Here is a 19,358-nt window from a genome sequence, read left to right on the forward strand (position 1 = left end):
CAAGGTAGAATGTTTTTCACACTATGGCTGCAATCACAGCAGTTCGCAAGCTCCCACCTTAAACCTCGCAGCAAGGTGTGAACAGGACACACCGGCTACTACAGCTGCCAGCTGGGTCTTCATCTCCTGGAATCCCTCATGTTAAGCCCTACGCTTAAATCATGAAAGAAAATAATTCCCAAATATAAACCCCACTTTTCTGTTACTTGTAAATTCCCACAACTTTCTACCCAAAACAGAGGAGCAGCAGTAAGACCAAACTTTTGAACGACAGGAAAGAAAAGTTTTTAGGATCCCAAGATTACCGCCAGCTTTGGTGCTGGTGAACCTCGGTCCTTCCATCCATGAGGATGGAACATTCAAGATTAATGAAAGGCTCGGAGCAGGAACCAGGCTACAGATGCTCACGAGTCCCCTTCCTCGCTAGTGGTTTACGATACACAAACAGCCACCACGAGTAGGAGGGCACATTAAAATGGTGACTAAGCAAATGTTCTGGAGGCTCTTCACCCACTGATTGGAATCTTAATATAGCAGCTTAAGCTTGGAGCTAAGGATAGTTTTGGGTTTTTTCTTTCCTAAATAAAAAGAACACTAGGTCTGACCCCAACATCGAGGGTTTGATTCTCTTTGGTGAGTCACATCCGCGCTGGCACGAGTTCTTCAGTGCTGTGTATGAGTAGATGCTAAATCCCACCAACACCGAAATTTTTCCTGATTTGGAGCCTTTGATGCAAAAAGAGGGCACAGACAGAAACAAGGGCCAAAGCACCCTTCCAACTGGGAGAGCACCAAAAAATGCTAAGAATGCCTTCTCGGGGCAGAGCTGCTCCAGAAGGGAGGTGGGAGAAGGCAGGACAAACCCAAGCTTTATCTCGGCAAACTGGAACTTTCTTTAACAGGCTTACTTTTTTTCTTCCTTTTTTAATGAGAATTTTAAAAACACTAGAATATTTTTTTAAGGCCTGTCATAAAATACATTTATTAGCCACATCTCTTTGATTTATTAAAGCCCATTCATTAAAGGCAGCCTCGATGCCAATAAAACCCTCCCAGAGTAACACAACACGAATGCAAGGCCTCCAGCGATTGCGTCCCCAGATTGTGGGCAGATCACGTCCTAGAGGGGAATCGAGGGGGTCTGTGTATGTCACACTATGTCCTCGGGGTGGCTGTCGTATTATGGTGAGTCACTTGCTTCCTTGGGAATGTGCTAATTCACGGTTACCTAAGAGTGACATTTCTGGATTCTAAAAAACAACGGGACTGCTAACATCATTGCTACTTTTCTCAGAGGACGAGAATGTGTTTTAGAGCGGGGTTAGAGTTCCCGGTTGGTCTCAGATCAGAGAAGGCGTGGGCAGCCTTCCAGAAGCAGGTTGCCAATGCTCCTGGGGGTTTAGATGGGGAGAGTGACGGGAGCCCAGGAAGGCAGAACCACGACTCTGCTTACAGGACAACAGCTCCTCATTCTACCAGTTAGGGGGTTACGTGGGTCATTCAGTTCCCCAGCAGTGGCCTCGCAAAGGTGCGCAGGGGAGGATCTGCCGTGACAACAGTATTTTATTACTGACTTTGCCTACAATTGCCAGTGTGTGGTGATATCAAAGTGCAGACGGACGTTTAGTCACCTTTATTGTGTTTTGAAATTCTCTATAGACAGTGTCCCCTGCTATTGCCTGCCCCCAGGGCAGACCACACCCCTCCCCCAACCCTTGCTGTATCTCTGTTTCAGTCATTCACATCTTTAGCAAGAATGACTTTCATCTGCCTATTGGAATACAGCTACCAATCTCCGAGTCCCACTCCGTGATAGGTCCCTCGCTAAGCATTTTACATACAACACTGTATTTTCACAGTCTCCACAACAGCTCTATGCAGAAGGGACATTATCTTCATGTTTCAGTGGAGTCCTGGTGCCTCCGGAAATGTCCCTACACTGCCCAAGGCCACACAGCGGCTACACAGCGGAAAGGGATATGAGTCCAGCAATGCCTGAATCCAAAGCCTCGCTGAAACCTAAATTCCCTGAAGGGCTGAGAGCTGGGGCAGCACGGTGCACACTAGGGAAAAGAAGGTTCCGGTGAGGTTTGCCGGTAACCTAGCTCTCCACACAAACAAACAAATGCACCCTGATTCGTGGCATTTGCCGATTTCCCTGGTGCAAGCCCTCCCACATGGCAGATTTCACAGAGCACAGAGCTCCGAGCTGGGGAGAGATGCACGTGACTGGCTCCCACCATGAGACTCGGCTCCCACACCCACAGGGGCAGCTGTGGTGCCCACAGACGATCAGGGTGTCACGCAGGGGCTGCCTCTGGGAAAATGGAGGAGAAGAACCTCGGGAGGTGGGAGAGCTGCAGGAAAAGAGGCAGCAAGGTGTGGAGACAATCTCACCTCCTCCACTTCCCACAGGGCAGTGCGTCGGGTTGCCAGGGTCCAGGTGACACAAGGGTCTACCCCTTGATCTGTTTGTGGGACAGGAGCCCAAGGGGCTTTCTGACCTTCTCAAGCACCCTCCCTGCTTAGACGCTGCCCTACAGGTAGAGCGCAACTCCTTCCCTGGCCGCGAGGGCCCTGGACCCTGCTCCAGCTCTCTGGCTGGTGCTCCCTTGGGGCCACTCCCCCACCAGGTCCCCTCACTGGCTGCGCCAATGCACCTGCGCCCCCAGCCACAGGCTACTGTATGGAGCGCTCTCCCTCTGCCCCCCACCCCTGAAGCTCTCAGCTCCATCATCACCTGCTCAGAAGAGCCGCCCCCGAACCCCACTGGGGGCGATGCTACTTGCATAGTACGTGAGCTACTTACACAGTACCCAGGACCTCCCCATGGAAGCCCCAGCCCTGCTTGGAATCTTGCACATATCTGTGTGATCCACATGACTATCAGGCCCCCACTAGACTGTACGATCTGGTTACTTAGGATGTGCTCACCTGTGTTTCCCCAGAGCTAAGCACAGTACTTAGCTCCTGCTGGGTGAACATTGGCTTTTATTTTGTTTATTTGTCTTTGTTTTTAGACCCTGTTTGAGACAGGGTCTTGCTCTGTTGTCCAGGCTGGAATGCAGTGGCCAGATCACAGCTCACTGCAGCCTCGAACTCCTGGGCTTGAGTGATCCTCTTGCCTCAGCCTCCTGAGTAGCTGGGACTACAGGCAAGTGCCACCACATCCCGCTAATTTTTTTTTAAATTTTTCGTAGAGATAGGGTTGTGCTATCGCCCAGGCTGGTCTCGAACTCCTGGCCCCAGGCAATCTTCCTGTCTTGGCCTTCCAAAGTGCTGGGATTACCAGTGTGGCCACCGGGCCCAGCCTGGGTGGACACTTGTTCCATGAGCACCCACTGATCTGGGGTTACAATGCTGAACGACACAGAATCATGCTCACATTGTAAGCATGAGTGTAAATAAGACATAAGTCACAAATAAGGTAAGCCCAGGTCATGATGCTGCTGTGAGATGAAATAGGATGGTGTGCTAGAGGCATGGCGGGCGTGAGGAAGTGGGCGCTGCCTTAGATTCCTTAGATAGAGAGGGTCTCTCTGGAAAGGTGCCATCTGGGCTGGAACCTGAACATGGAGAAGGAACGGGCTTTCTGAAAACCCCGCTAAACGCTCGTTGGATGAAGGAGGATTGGAAGCTGCCCTGGAAGGGGTGTGGCAACTGCCAGAGATGGAACCGCCATCTGGGAAGCCTCTCCGCGATGTGAGTTCTCTTTATATCCAACTCATGGCCCAACGCTGCAAACAGCAGGCGTTGATTAAGTGCTTGCTGAAATGAAATTAATCAGCAGACCAAACTGCACATGATAATATTGATGCTGTGTCCCTGACTTAACCCAGGGTGGGCCAATTTTACAAAGGTCATTTGATTTCTCTTAGGGCTGGTTTTTCCCAACCTTCTATTATGAAAAATGAAAAATTCAAACATATGGAAAATGTGAAAGAGTATCACAATAACCAATCACATTCCCACCATCTAGATTCTCCGATTGTGAGAGCCTTGAACGAGGGCAGCCTCGGGAAGGGTATTCTTTCTGCCTCTGCACAGGACGGCATCTGATCAGCACAGTTTTAAGGAACAGAAATCGCAGTCTCTCGCCACTCCTGGTATTTTCAGCATCGGTACAACTGAGTTTTTTATATTAGGAAGGATTTTTAAAATTCAGGTGTTTATAAGAATTCACACATATGCGTGCACACACACACTCTCTCTCTGAAAAACTGGGTAGGACGAGGCTTGACATTCCTATTAACGAGAATTTCAAAGTCGGACAAACGCAGACCACAGGGAATTTTCACTTGGAGCGTGAATGACACAGGGAACCATACCCCAGACACACTGTCCCCCTCGGAAGTTACTTACTAGGTTGGCATTTAAAGGAGACCAGGAGGTATTTACTGCTTCCTGGACAAAGGTCAGGTCCAAAAACACGGCTATTGACCAGGAGGTGGCAGGCCCGCTGGTTCTGGCATTCGTCCAGCACCTTCTAGAATGAGGGGGTAGAAAAGGGATAGGCTTGAAAACTGCACTCAGTGTCCGCCAGACCCCGAACCTGAGCTGCTCTGGGCTTTGTGAGGGCCCGGCCGGGGCGCGTGCTGGCCTGAGCCGTGTCTTAGGCCAAAGCACAGGCAGGTGGGTGATCGGTTGGCTTCCTGGCCGTGTCCTCTTTCCCAAAGGAGGAAACTGACCCAACAGCACCAGGCCCCATCAGAAAACCAGCTTCCGATCCACCACGACCGGCACCGCTGCTCACACTTTCCGCAAAGCCACATTGCTGAGGCTCCAAAGCGTCTTCTCGTGTTGGGCTACAGGGGCCTTCGAGGTCCCCCTTCGAGAAGGCATCCCCTTGCTTCAAGCTGAGAGCCTCGGCCATCAGAAATCACAGTCCTGGCCCCTCATCCTTAGAAACAGCCCTACACAGGTCACAGGAGAGATGGGCATTTGGGGATGCCTTGGGGAGACCCGTTACCCAGGCCAACAAATAAAAATTAAAAAGCTGATTCCTACCCCCACCAAACTCAACAGTACAGGGCCCCCTTCTCCCTCAGTCAGCAATTTTCTTAGTGGAATACTCACACTTTCTGCTTCCCTCCAAATCTCAGTCTTTCTCTCTCTTTCTCTTCCCCCCACCCCAATGTTTTTCTGGGCAACTCCCTGATTGTTAATGAATCTTCCCTGGGGAAGCTCACAGAACACCCTCCCCCAGGCCAAGGTGTGGTTGGGGGGGATGGTGGGGTGGGGGAAGGCCCCCATTTTGTTGCTGTACTTTCAAGTCTCAGTTCCCAAGTGGAACAAGCCCTGCCCGCGAGAAACACTGAGGTCCTGGACTTGGTTCTGGTAACAAGGACACCAAGCACAGAAAAAAAAAAAAAAAGTTCCCAAGAATCGACTTGTTACTTTAGGCCTGAATTTAGACTTTAGTGAAGGTTCACGAGCCTCTCTGAGTGGCCACGTTCTCCTCACGGAATACTTCCGTGCACAATGCCGGCCCACCAGGTGTCACCTGTCACCTCAGGGGCCTGGCGGAAATGCATCAATCAGGAAGAATGTCCAGGGAAACCCCTTGAACCCCCCACCCCAGGTGCAGCTTTCAGATGACTGAGCACGTTGGTGTGGCCAAGGTCACGGTGAAATGACTCAGCCCTCAGATGTCACTGGAGGCCCCAGGGCAGGGCTATTTCCAAACTGTGTTACGAGCTGAAAGATGCAGAGAGGGGGACTTCCTGTTGGCATTTAGTCAGGGGCTGGGTCAGCTGTAGTCTCCCGTGTGAAAGTGTCCTCTCCCTGCCTTAAGCAACCTCTCTCCAAGGAAGCACCTTGCCTCAGTTCCCAGGGCAGCTTAAAAGACACAAAGCAAAGGATCTCTTGATCTCTGGCTAAAAGAGCTGTGCATGGGGATGTTTCTGGCAAACAAACCCTCTGAACAACATCAGAACTGTGTTCACAAATGCTAACTTGTCAGCCTGGCTAGGGAACATCCTCTTCCCTCAGGGGTGCCTGGTAGAGGCGGGTACCTGAGTAAGGGCGCGGGTGGTGCCCATGCTTTGGGACTCCAGTGTGCCAGGAGTTCATACTTGCACAAAGTAGGCACTTCTGCCCTTTTGGCACTGGCCAATATTCTTTTCTTGAGCCTAGGAGGGCAGCAGATGGCCTGGGAGCCAGGGATGGGTGGGCAGAGTGGGTGGGTGAGGAATGGGGGTGGCCAAGAGGGACATGGCACCAAGGGGGAGAATTGGGGGTGGGGTGGGTGCTGTGGTTGGAATGTTTGTCCTATCCAAAATTCATGTTGAAATTCAATTGCTGCTACAACAGTATTAGGAGGTAGGGACTTTAAGAGATGATTGGGCCACGAGGGCTCCACCCTTTTGGATGGATTAATGCTGTTATTGCAGGGTAGGTTGTTATAGGGGGTGTAGGCTCGCTATAAAGGGAAAGTTTGGCCCCCCTCCTTCCCTTGCCCCTTCTACTCTTCTGCCACATGAGGACTGGTACTCCCCCCACCCCACTGCCCCCCAGAAGGATGCAGCATTCAAGGTGCCACCCTGGAAGCTGAGATGGGGCCCTCACCAGACATCAAACAGCGCCTTGATCTTGCACTTCCCGTCCTCCAGAACCATGACAAATAAACTTCTATTCTGTATAAACTACCCAGTCTCGGGTATTCCGTAACAGCAACACGAAACGTCCTAAGACCGTGGGGCACACAAGGAAAGCAACTCCTTGCCTCCTCAAGAAACATGCTGTCTCTCCTCAGGGCTGGAAACCACGTCCAGGAAATTTATTCAAACACATTCTTTTTGGCTACTAACCCGGTGTTTACCAATCACATGACTATCCAGATACGACAATGCTTGGAATGGAAGCAATAAATGGTGTGAGAAATAGAAAGATTCTGACATCATCATGTTATTTTTGTTTCTCCTTTTTGGGCCTTAGGGAGAGCTACATAGCACTAAAGCTAATTCTATGTCTCCTTAGTCTTCCTTAGTAAATTTATCATTTTTTAAAAATTCAACCCTTTTTCTCTATAATATCTTTGTCCACATGCCTATGGCTGACAAAATCAAACTGACTTCTAATGTGCCCCCTGCTCTACACTCCCTGCCTGCCACACATTCACCTGAAACCAGGGAGGCATTAAAACAAGTCCAAGGCCAAGTGACTCAGTCATTCATTGTGACCAGCTAGTTATAAATGTCAGGGGGCCAGGGATGGTAGAGTAGAAGTTGCTTACATAACTGAAAGCCATGAAGAGTCTAAAACCATCACTGAAATACTAACCTAAATATGTCAAATCTTTCCCTAAGTATGGCAACCACAAAAAGAATGACTTAAAAGCCTCTCCCTCTCACCTCATTTCTGGTATTATGCAGTAGAAAGATGAATTCAGCAGAGGCCACCCAAAATAGCTCCAAGCAAGAATCAAAAAATGTGATTACCTACAATTGGAGAAGCAAACCATAAAAAAGCAAAAGACCATTATAGATATTTCCCTTGCTCGAGTACATTTTCTAAGAAGTGGATCATGACCTCAGACGTCTGCCTCATAGAGATACTTGTGGTTTCCATTAAAGAATCCACAGCCTTCCTCTCCTACTGGGGCATTTATGGGACATGTGGGCCCAGAGGTCAAAGCCCAACATGGTTGTACTTTGCTTGACTGCAATAAGGAGTTCGCCCACGAAGAAATTCATAGTGCAGGTGCACTAAGGGGGCTCTCCAATAGGAAGCAACTCTATTTAAACTTGTTTGGTAGAGGATCCTTTTGAAAAGCAAATAATAGGTCACCTGCAAAACCGACGGTTGCATAAATGGGCATTTTCATGGATCAGTTCTGCTTGGAGTGAACTATATAATCACGAATGTATATACAGAGAGAGAGAAAAAGAGAGAGTGTGTGGAAACCATTTTATCATCTTAGCACATCTACAAAAGGCAATACCTGGAAGGTGGTTGGTGCCACACAGGTTAAGCTGTCTTCCCTCTGGGAGGCAGGTTGCTGGGAATTACACATTTGGTAATCTTGCCCATAAAATGCCGATTGGACACTTATCGTAGAATGCCGAGGGCACTGTAGGTTCAAATGGTCCCCGTCACAGGCATAGGCGGTGTGGTTTTGCAGGAGTTTGGTTAGGTAACCTGGAAAATATTCAGCCGGGTTACAAGAGGCCCAGGAACCCACCGCTCCTTCACAGGTTCAGGGGTGGGGGCTGCTCCGGCAGGACAGTGTCGGGTGGGGGCTTCCTGGAAGCTCTGGTGGAGAGGTCACCAAACCAGGCCCTGAGAGGGGGCTGCAGGAGAAGGTGCCAGAACCCCAGGTCTAGGGTGGCCCACTGGGAGGTTCGGGGGGCTCGTTCCCCTTCAAGTTGCACTAGGGGGTCGGCCAGGAGCCAAGGAGTCCTGAGGTGCCTCTCTAAAGAGGAAAGAATTCTGAGTGGGTGTCTGCTTGGCGTGTGTGTGCCTGCCCTGAGGGAGACTTGTGTTCGCTGACCTCCCACTAGTGAGGCCATGCCTTCCTGGAGTGAGGAGATGCAGTTTTATTCAGGAAACTCCCCCTGGGCCTGCCTCACCCTGGAAAGGAAAGCCAGGCGGGGCCCCCTGCGCTGAGTAGACGCGTGCTCTGAAGTGTGTGTGTGTGTGTGTGTGTGTGTGTGTTGTTGGGGGGTGATGGTGGGGCTTTGTGGTGGGTTGAACAGTGTCCCCCGCTAACTTATGTTCACCAGGAACCCCAGAATGTGACCTCATTATTTGCAGATGTCATTAGTTACGATGAGGTCACACTGGAGTAAAGTAGATCCCTAACACCATACGACCAGTGTCCTTCAGAGAAGAGGAGAAGAGACACAGGGAAGACAGCCAAGCGCAGACGGAGCGACACAGCTATGAGCAGGCCCAGGAAGCCGAGACTGCCGGCCACACCAGAAGCTGGGCCAGGCAAGGAAGGATTCCTCCCCGGAACCTTCAGAGACAGCAAGGCCCTGCCGACACACTGATTTCAGCTTTCTGGCCTCCAGAACTGTGAGAGAATGAATTTCTGTTGTTTTCAGCCATGCAAGTTTTGGGAATTTGTGGCAGCAGCCACAGGAAATAAGTCAGGCCCCCAGTCCCCAGCTCCCCGGTCATTTCTCAGGCAGGTTGGAGGAGTGTCACCGGCCCGGCCCTGAGAAGCTCTGAGGCCTGGCAGGCGAGGGGCCGCACTGCTCCTCAGAGAGGAGAAAGGAAGGTTCGCCCCAAATGTAGATTCCCTTCCTCCTCCTCTCACCTCATGAGGTCACGGGAAGCGGCTGGGAGGGCCGCCAGGGCCTTTTTGCTGAGGTGTGCGGGGGCGGGTTTGGCAGCCTCGGCCTCTGAGAGGGAGGGGGTGGCATGAAAGAGGAAGCTTCAGGGCTCCCCAGTTCCCACACACCGGTCTGTGCTTTAGTTCCATTTAGGTTTCAAAATCCTCTCACACGGAAAAAAGTGCCCAGTCCAGCTCCATGGGCTTCCCTGAAATTTGCGGTCAGAGGGACCGAGAGGGCTGCCTGGGCCTCACACTCTCCACTCGCAGTGTTAGGAGGAGGGCTGCTCACGCTCGCCTGCACGCCTCATCCAGACTTCAGCTCTCTTTATCTTTGAAAACCACCAGAAGAATGGCCAAGAAACCAGCTACCCTAAGTTCACTGAGAGAAGCAAAATCTGACGCGAGCGGCAAAATGGACACCAGACACCAGGAGTGTGGGTCAGAGTCTAGAACATCATCACTGTCACACTGTGCCCGCCAGGCTCCGGGAGAGGCCAGCCTGAGGCCCCTCCACGGCCCAGAGCTGTGGGTCATTGTCTTCCTGCAGGGCACACAGGTGGGCCCTGATAAAGCCATGAATACTGGAAATTCTGGCCTCCTTTGTGGGATCTCAGCACCCTTTCTGAGTGACACTCTGCCCCAGGAAACTCAGGGTCACGATGATGCTACCCGTAGGCCAGCTCCCACCCAGAAGTGCCCTAGGCTGCTACCCCTGTCCTTAGACCTGGGGGCATTCAGGTGAGCAGGCAATGCTCTGGGCCTTCATCTGCACGGTGGACACACGCTTTACTTTGTCAAAGTTCACCCAGCTACCCACTTTGGGTTTGTAAGTAAAAGTGTTTGTTTACAAGAACTCCACCTGAAGTTATCTGACAGTTTTAGACAAATAAAGAAAGTCAGTCTAGACACTGCAGAGCCTTGGGCGATTTATGGAGCAAGGGGAGTGTGGAACACTTTCTTCTGCAGCCAGCCACAGTGCCACTGGGACAGGCCCCAGAGTCGCCCCATGTGCTCTGGTCCTCTGCAGGTGCCTTCCTGTTGTGCCTCATTCATCTTGGTCTACAGTGCCAAAAGTTCAGGAAGAAGGACAGTAAAACTACCCATTGGTGTCAGCAACATGGAGGTCAGCAAGGACCACTTTGAGGCTATTTGGGATGGTGGGTGAGGACAGAAGCCAGTAAAAGGTTGGAAAGTGAGTGGACGTTGAGAAAATCAAAGATGGTTCATGTGGCAGACAGCATAATGACTGCTAAAGATGTCCACAGGCCTTAATCCCCAGGATTTGTGACTATGTTACCTTATGCTATAAAAGGGACTCTGCAGATGTGATTAGGGATTTTGAGATGGGGCGGCTCTCGGGGATTACCTGGGAGGCCTGATATAATCAAGGAGGCAAGAGGTTCGAAGTCAGAGAAAGGAGGTGTGACAATGGAACCAGCCACTGGACTAATGCAGCCCTGAGCCCAAGAATGCAGGCGGCCTTCAGAAACTGGAAAAGGCAAGGAAACGGATTCTGCCCTGAGGCCTCCAGAAGAAATGCAGCCCTGCCCACACTTCGCTTTCAACCTCTGACTGCCAGGACTATGAGACAATACATTTGTGCTGTTTTAAGTCACTGAGTTTGTGGTGATTTGTTGCAGCAGCGATAGGAAACCAATACAGTGACTGACACAGATGATTCTGCAACAACCTGATGAAGATGAGAGAAATGGGGCCAGAGTTGTAAGAGCTGATGTTCAGGGAGAGATTTTTAAATAATTATGATTGGGTTAAAGTTGGGAGAGGCCTATGAATGTACATATATGTATATATAAACATATATGCAGGTGAGCCCTAGGTCATACACAAAGTATATTTCCTACTGTGGGTTGTGGCACAACAAATTTGAAAGTGGGTACTGCCAAGAGACTCCTCAAAATGATGGATCATGGGATCCAAGCTAAATATAAAGAAAGACATGAGTGCAGGAGCAGGGAGAGCCCACGGGACTACAGGTCCTGCTGAGAGCAGCAAGGTCTGACTGGGGCGATCACACGGCAGCCTGGAGAGGCTGGAGGCTGTGCCTGTGAGTTGTCTGAATAGTGATTTCAAGGTGGAACAGTTGCAGGTGATAGAAGAGTCCAAGAGTGGCCATGGAAGAGGGTATAATGAGTGGGTGGAGAAGGTGGCCGGAAATGCGGATGCCAGGACTGAGAGTGAAGATGCCCTCTGGGCCAGGCATCTCCCAGGAAGAAGGTAGGAGTGGCTGGAGCAGGAGGCTACTGCCAAAGTGTCCTTGAACAAAAGGCAGACGACAGATGAGCCGCTCCCAGTCTAATGCCCTTCCCAGCACGCTCGTCCTGGTGGGCAAGCACAGGCTTCCCAATGTGTCGGGGGCGGGGGTGGGGTGAACACAGCTCAGCTTCCCCACACCTTGGTTTTTTGGCTGGTTCAAAAGAGATCCTTTTTAAAAAACAACTACTAATGCAGCTTTTTATTAATGGTTCTCTCTGGATCAAATTCTCCATCACGTTGGACCAGTCAAAAATGCCTTATTTCTTAACAGTCTCAGCCAGAGCTTTTACAATCTAACTCGATTTGTGGCCAAGTAATCACTATCCTTTGAGAAGACAGAAGTGTACACTCTGTTAAGAATTTAGTCCTTGGAGTCCAGTAGAGCCTGGAGACGCTCTGTTGATCCTTGTTAAACTGGTGAGGAGGAGATATGGGAAGGCGTAGACTCTCTTCATCAGCTTCATTTAGCTGAGGGGCCTTGGTACGGCTCACGTTTAACTTCAAGACACCCTCTTCCCTGGTGGATACCCCCATCGTATCAGACGAGGCTCCTGCAGCTACCACCATGGCTAGAACCTTCCTCAAAGGAATGTCTGAAAGGCTTGGGTTGAGCAACTCTTAGAATAATTCAGATAAAATTTTTGTTATATTTTCCTTTTTAAAATGTAGATAAAGAGTTCATGGGAAATGAACCCCTCAGAGTGGCGAGATCTCTCCTCTGTCTGGAAAAAGACCAGGAAAGTCATTCCTGACGTCATTACTCCCATCATCTTTACAATGAAAATCCATTTATATACAAATAATCCAGTGATGAGATAATGACCAGAATGATGTAAATAACTAATGTTCAAAGATACGGGGTGGGGGGGCCCAAAGTGTTCTATAGGAGTGTGATATTGTGAAATATAGCTTTGATCTTCAACCCTGTTTCCTGGCATATAACTCCTAGCATCCTTAGCGTCTCCAAAGTGATGTCTTTTTGTATGCTAATGAGTCAACTGATGACTAGCAACCCACAGGTAGCTTCAGGATGGCAGTTGACCTCCTGAAAGATCAAGGCAGGATTAGAGGGTTAGGACTTTCAGTCCAACCCCAAACCTCCAGGGAGGGGAAAGGGGCTGAAGGTTAAGTTGATGGCAAATGGTCAATGCTTTAATTGGTCATATGAGGAAATGAAGCCTCCATAAAAAACCACAAGGACTGGGTTCAGAGAGCTTCCGGATAGCTGAACACGGGGAAGTTCCCAGAGGGTGGTGCACCCTAGGAGGGCACAGAAGCTCCACACTCCTTTCCCCATACCGGGCCCTGTGCATATGTTCGTCAGTATCCTTTGCAATGTCCTTCATAATAAACTGGTAAATGTAAGTGTTGCTGAGTTCTGTGAACCGATCTAGCAAATTAATTGAACCCAAAGAGGGGACCATGGTAACCCCAACTTGAAGCTGGTCAGTCAGAAGTTCTGGAGGCCCTGACTTGCGACTGGAAAGAGGGGGCAGCATTGGGGACTGAGCCCTCACCCTGTGGGATCTGGTACATCTCCATGTAGACAGAGTCAGAATTGAATTGGAGGCTACCCAGCTAGTGTCTGCTGCAGAACTGATCGCTTGCTTGTTGGTGGGGAGAAAGCCCCACACCTTTGGTCACACAAGTCTTCTGTGTTGATTGTCATGGTCAAGTGAGAGAATAGAAAAATCACGTTGAGCTTGAATGTGTTTTTTCCCCACACAATGGGTGTCAGGGTGGGATTTGCTAGAACAGCCATGGCTCACCGATACGTGTGCTTTGGGAAGAAAAAGGACGAAAGGGTGGGGGATGAGGAACCTTTGATTCCTGGGTGGCCACGTGGTCGCCCACAGTATGAAGCCACAGCTGTGCAACACTCAGATACTAGAGGAAAGTTACCAGTGGAATTTAGAGATGGATCCAGTTCCCAGCGAGTTGGTTCACTGGATGCATAAGGAAATACAAACTATCAATAATAATAAAGAAGCAAAATATTCAATCCCTTTGTTTTTGTTATCTGTAACAACTAAAATGAAATTAAAAGGAATCCTGAGTCAAACCTTGATGTTACACTAAGCTTAGATTTCAGTGAGTCAGAGCTTTGGCCACTAGCCTCCAACCTGACCCCTAATGGAAAGCTTGCAAGAGACAACAGAAAGTACCTCTAAGACCTGTGGTTACCAAGAACACAGTCAATGTGGGGGAAAGGAAAAACCAACTAACTGTTGAAACCAGAGGGTATAATGTAAAGGAATTGTTTCATTTTGTAAACCCATTTCAGCAGCTCCCTGAGGAAACTTTGCTATTAATATTAATAAAATGGACTGTGAGAGTAACTAATTTAGGGGCAGTATCTTTGGCTTTAAATGCTGCAGAGTGGAAGAGCATGTCTGGGTTGCTGCAGGATACATAGCTCACTACGGAGCAATGACAAATGGCTATGCATGATCCAGATACCCAGGAGGTTATTCCTCAGGGAACAGCCAACCAGGAGACTGGATAAAAGCCACTGTAAGATCTGTTTACCCTGAGAAGGGAGACTGCCCAATTCCGCCTATAAATGCCAAGCGAGTGCCCCTGATGCAGCAGCTGATATGCTCTGTACAGAAGCCATGCAGGACTGGCATTACGGTGGCTGGGATAGTCACCCACTGAATATGCCTGTTACCCAGGTCACGGTATGTGCAGTGGTTATGGGGGCCCCATTTGCATGGGCACCTCATTTAATCTTCCTGCTGCAAAATCAAGCTATGGTCGGAGAAGCCTTATCAAATTTGCTGCCTTAGCTTCCTCTCATGGGTCTTGCAGATGCTAATAAAAACATTAGGGTAATTAACAAGAGCATGCGGAAAGGCAGAGGGAAGAGTCAAAGGACGTGATACTGTTTGGATACTTGGATACTCCAAATCTCATGTTGAAATTCCATTCCCAGTGTTGGAGGGGGGCCGAGTGGGAGGTGTTTGGGATGTGGGGGCAGATCCCTCAAGAACAGCTAGGTCCCCTCCCAGAGATGATGAGTGAGTTCTCCCTTTCTATCGGTTCACGGGAGAGCTGGTTGTTTAAAGGGGCCTGACACCACATCCTCCCTCTCTTGCTCCTGCTCTTGCTGTGTGACACCTGCTCCTCATTCATCTTTCGCTTTGATTAGAAGCTCCCTGAAGCCCTCAGGAGAAGCAGATGCTGGCACCATGCTCCTTGAACAGAAGCAGAACCACCCACCAAATAAACCTCATTTCTTTGTAAATCATCCAGTTTCAGGTATTCCTTTATAGCAACGCAAAATGGACTAATACAGGACTCATCCAGGAAGGTGGAAATCTTTAAACAGTTATTAAGAAGTAAGGTAAATAAAGAAAACATTGATAAAGTGAAACTAAGAGGAAAAAGAGGAGAATCCTGGGGCTTGTTCCAGGAGGCTGGAAATCTTCAGATGATTATTAAGAAACAGGAACACACATTGGTGGGGTTAAAACAAAGGTCAGCACAACACTATCAAAGGCTGGGTGGACCAACGGGAGCCCCTGCTGGTCCCCCAACATTAAGGAGTTCCAAACAGGTTTGCTGGATTTACCCACACTGGGAGAAAGTTCAAGGGTCAGAAGGCAGAGATTACAATGAGAAAGCTGACCAAGTTGAGGCAGGTTAATCACAATAAAGACTGACAAAAGGGTCAGGGTCCCCTGGCTCAACTCCCTGCTGGGGTCCCAAAGAGATGGTTAAATGGTCTGGGGGTGGAGAGGAGAAGTTCCTGGGACTAGAACATAAAAATGTGAGGGTTGGTGGGATTATGAAAGTTGGTGCCTTTGAACATGCTTCATGTGAAGTGGTTGTGTCTCTTTTTCCTGACTATGTCATAGGAAGGGACATTGTATCTGACTGGGAGACATGCCCCCGACCTAGTATTGTAAAACAGAAGGCGTGTAAATCTGCTCCTTGAGCAATATTAACTGGACATGCCATGTGGGAACGGGTACATTGCTGGAGCCCACAGAGTGCAGAGTAGAAGCTGGAGTGCGGGTGGGGACGGGCTGTCCACCTGATAGCTCTCTGTGGAGTGTTTATGGCAAAGGCCTAGAAGTGGCCCCCAGCGATGACTATGGGACTTAGATGAGAATTTCCACTCGAGGGGCATTTACTGCCTTGTTATGGGCATTAACTGAAGATACCCCTATGACTGAAGGACATAGTATGATCTTGACACCCGTAATGGCCATAGTGTCTCAGGTGATGTCAGAGAAACACACTAATGGGGATGGCAGTGCCCAGAAGAGTTTCACAATAAAATGGAAATGGTTTATACAGGATCACGTTACCTGGGGAGTGCAAGGAGGAGATACTCTCAAGCAGGGAGCCTCTCCTCCCCTAGGACTGACTCTGGAACTGAGTGAGATGCTGCTGGATCCTATCAATACTCGGACAGTGCCTTAGAAATAGCTCTCAGCTAGGCAACAAAGAGCTGTTGGGTTTGTGGATGGCAGTTCCAAGGGCAATGGAAAACATCCCGTTCTGGAAGGCTGCTACTCTTACTGAGGAAGGTAAAAATAAATCAGCTCCATGGGTTGATTTGCATGCTATTTTGCTAACAGTGATGGAAGAATTGAACAGTGGTAAAAGCCCCTGTGTTTGGGATTTTACTGACTTGCGGGCAGTGACCAGTGGCCTGGCCATACACTCAGGCACGAGGGCAGTGGAAACTTGGCTTATTAAAGGGACGCCCACGTGGGACACAGCCCTATGGAAATTTGAAGGGTGGCTTGAAGTAGGACATGTCCACCCCCATTAGACCTCCCTTCCAGGCTAGGAGGGTGATTGGGACCAGCAAGTGGAACTTTGGTGCACTCCTTTGGGGTGGCCACCTGGTCCATGAAATGAGTGGACATTGGAACTGCTGCAGTGCAGAGATGGCTGAATCTAGACGTGTTCCCCTTGCATCCTCTCAGGCACAAAATGCCAGTAAGAACTGCTCTATGTGCCTGCAAAAGAGACAGAGACTGCCCTGGATGTAGCTGGCCAGTGAGGCTGATGCTGGTAGTCCTGGGGGCTGATAGAGGGGTCTTCACAGGAATAGACACCAATTGTGGACTGGGCTTTGCTTGCCATGTGGAAGATGCAAATGCTCAGAGTGCCATAAAAACAAACAAACAAAAAAAAAAAAAACAGGACAGAAGCTATTGCACAGATTTGGACGGCCAACTGTCACTTCTTCAGAACAAGCAACACATTGTATAGCCCACAATGTCCACCAATGGGAAGAGAGATACCCTCCTTAGAGCAATAGTTTGATACTATTACAACATTGGTTGTCTAAGACAGGGGGAGGGAAAAGCATGAAGGGTACTCACACACCTTCACGAGTGTGTGCTCACACTCGGCATGAGTTGGACTAAAGGAGCATCCCACTAGATTTTTCTCCGTTTTTCTGGTTGACGTGGGGAAGAGGGGCTGGGGGAAGATGCTGATATGACTAGGTAAATCTTGCCAAGGGAGGAGTACACTGGTACAATGATTGTACTTTTTTCTTTCTTCTTTTCCCACATCACCTCAACTTTTTTTTTCCTCTCCCCTACCTGATGCAGTGGTTCCAGGACCAGGGCTGCAACTACAAGCACTGGAAACAGGGATGATTCCTATGCAAGAAACTGTAATTGTGTGTTTAAGCCTTATGCTGAAATTTCTAAGGGCCTGATGGAGGTGGTTTGTGCAAAACTGGGGTTAACAGTGAAAACAGTTCTATATCCTGATGGCAAAAATGGCCCACTAATCTGGCACCTACGCAACCTTCCCCTATCTGAATAGGAGAGGACTGAGGAGGCGGTACTTGCTAGACTAGTATTGCTGCTGACCATTTGGACCAGCACAGTGGCAATTCTAATGCCCCCTTTCCAGAGGTTGTTAATTAAAGAGAAGGAAGAATAGTAGGGTAGTAGGGTAAAGGAATACATAAATGGGAAATCCAATATTATAAGCACACCTTGAAAGAGGTTCAGAGCAAGAGATGTCTGTCAGCAAAAGAGACAGAGACATTGTCTCTTAGCTCAATTATCCCAGATGCCTGACAGGGTGAAGCTATAGAAACCACTTCTGCTTTTGGAGCCTGACAAGATGGAAGCCCACAAACCTGAACGGCCTCACCCTGGGAGACATGTATACAATATGATGAAGGACTGGACTAATTATTAATGATTGGATGGGATTCTAGTAACATGACAGTATCTTTTCAGTTGTACATCCTTTTGAAGGAAGGAATCCAGGTGTGAAGACAGGGGCAGCAGTAACAGGTGTTATGCAGGGGACAGGGCAAAAAGAAGTTCAATGACAAAATGAGCTTGGGACGTCATCAGTTAACCAAGATCAACACAGTTCTTCCCCGCAGACTCCTCAGAGCCACAGCCACAACAAGGTGCACTGGGACTCTCCAGCAGTGGATGGAACAGGCAGAGTCTCCCCCACACATTTGACCAGCTCCCCCTTTTTTTGCATGGGGCCTCTGAGGGTTGGTGCTAAGCACAATCACTCTCAAGGGAAGATTCACTTGAGCTTCATAAAACATGGGGTCAGTGCCAAGAGCTACATCTAGGTTGGATGATTCTAGACGGCATTTCAGGATCCCATATGGCTCCTCATCATGGGAAGGCCAGAGGTGGAATGGGAGGAGGACGGGGGAGCAGAAGATTAAAAGTCCCAAGACTAAGGTTCAACCTGGGATCAGGGGCGTGACTGTGACAATCACCTCTCAGAATTGGTGTCCTCATGTTTTGCTGTGGGAATCAAATGATACAATGGGCATAAGCATCTTTTGTCTACCATAAACCCCTGCACAACCGTAAGGTATTCCTACTGTACTGTGAATCTTGAAGAACACTAATTAACACAGAGCTCCCATTGGTGGAACGCTGAACACCCCATCTAATCAATTACACTCCCAGTCGGCCTCTCGGCTCTGAACATCCTGGTATAAGGTGGCAACCCAGAGACAAGCACACAGACCAGAATGTCCTGCTGAGCTTGGAGGAAAAGATGATTTTTCCTCCCCCTCTTCCTCCCTCCCTCCCTTCTTTCCTTCCTAATAATTAAGGTCTAAAAAGTTACTAATATTTAGAAGAGGTCAAAGGGACTATGAGTTTGTCCACTCTTTCTTTTCTGAAGCCAGAGCCCCTCCCACGGGGTCCAGGTTTCCTGAGGGCTGACATGGCCTGAGTTGCCCTGAGCACAGGATATAAGAACATCAGTCATCGGCCCCACACTTCCGAGTGCTAAAGTCCCCTAATCACCAGGGGCCAGTTTCACAACCTTACTTTTGGGAAGGGAATGGAATTCCATTGTTACGGCCTTGCCTCTCCTCCACTCATTTTTTAAATCAAGTGGCACCTTCCACAAGGTTAATGCTTTAGATAAGAGACCACACCCTTTTATTCACAAATACTCAAAGTTGTTTCTACATGTTTGAAGTCCTCTTCCAGAAAAGGGTGTTCTTTTCTTTTGTATGTGAGTGTGTTTAGAGAACTAAAAAAAGTGTGGGGTTGGGGTGCAGCCATGAGTCAGGGTTCCTGAGGGGGCAGCAAAGGCCCCACAACAGATAAAGGGCCCAGGATTGGGCACCACACACCCAGGAACGTTGGGATCACAAAGTAAGTTTAAGCCTGAGTTGAGTCCTTCCTCTGGTCCCAGGTGTGGCACCAGAAAGGTGAACCTGAGGCTAATTATAAAGAAAACTAGAGCCGTCAGCCTGTTTCTTAGATATTTGAGGGGGAATCCCAAGATGCAGGTATGGCCAAAGGGTAGCCATGACTGCTCTTAAGTG

The 19,358-nt window shown here is 49.1% G+C and overlaps 1 protein-coding gene across 3 annotated transcripts in view; it reads right to left on the reverse strand.

The window, feature by feature from the left end:
• EVA1C (eva-1 homolog C) overlaps positions 1-19,358 on the reverse strand; it is an 82,312-nt gene that overhangs the window by 37,515 nt on the left and 25,439 nt on the right. For 2 of the 3 annotated variants that reach the window (XM_069472348.1, XM_069472347.1), the window contains exons 2-3: positions 7,943-8,139; positions 4,363-4,486 (exon numbers count right to left, since the gene is read on the reverse strand). The exons of the other annotated variant lie outside the window; for it this stretch is intronic. In XM_069472348.1, coding sequence (XP_069328449.1) covers positions 4,363-4,486; positions 7,943-8,139 — 321 coding nt within the window. The remainder of the gene's footprint in view (positions 1-4,362; positions 4,487-7,942; positions 8,140-19,358) is intronic. 3 annotated transcript variants of the gene reach the window in all.

This window comes from Eulemur rufifrons, chromosome 7 (assembly GCF_041146395.1).
Source record: "Eulemur rufifrons isolate Redbay chromosome 7, OSU_ERuf_1, whole genome shotgun sequence".
Classification (NCBI taxonomy): domain Eukaryota; kingdom Metazoa; phylum Chordata; class Mammalia; order Primates; family Lemuridae; genus Eulemur; species Eulemur rufifrons.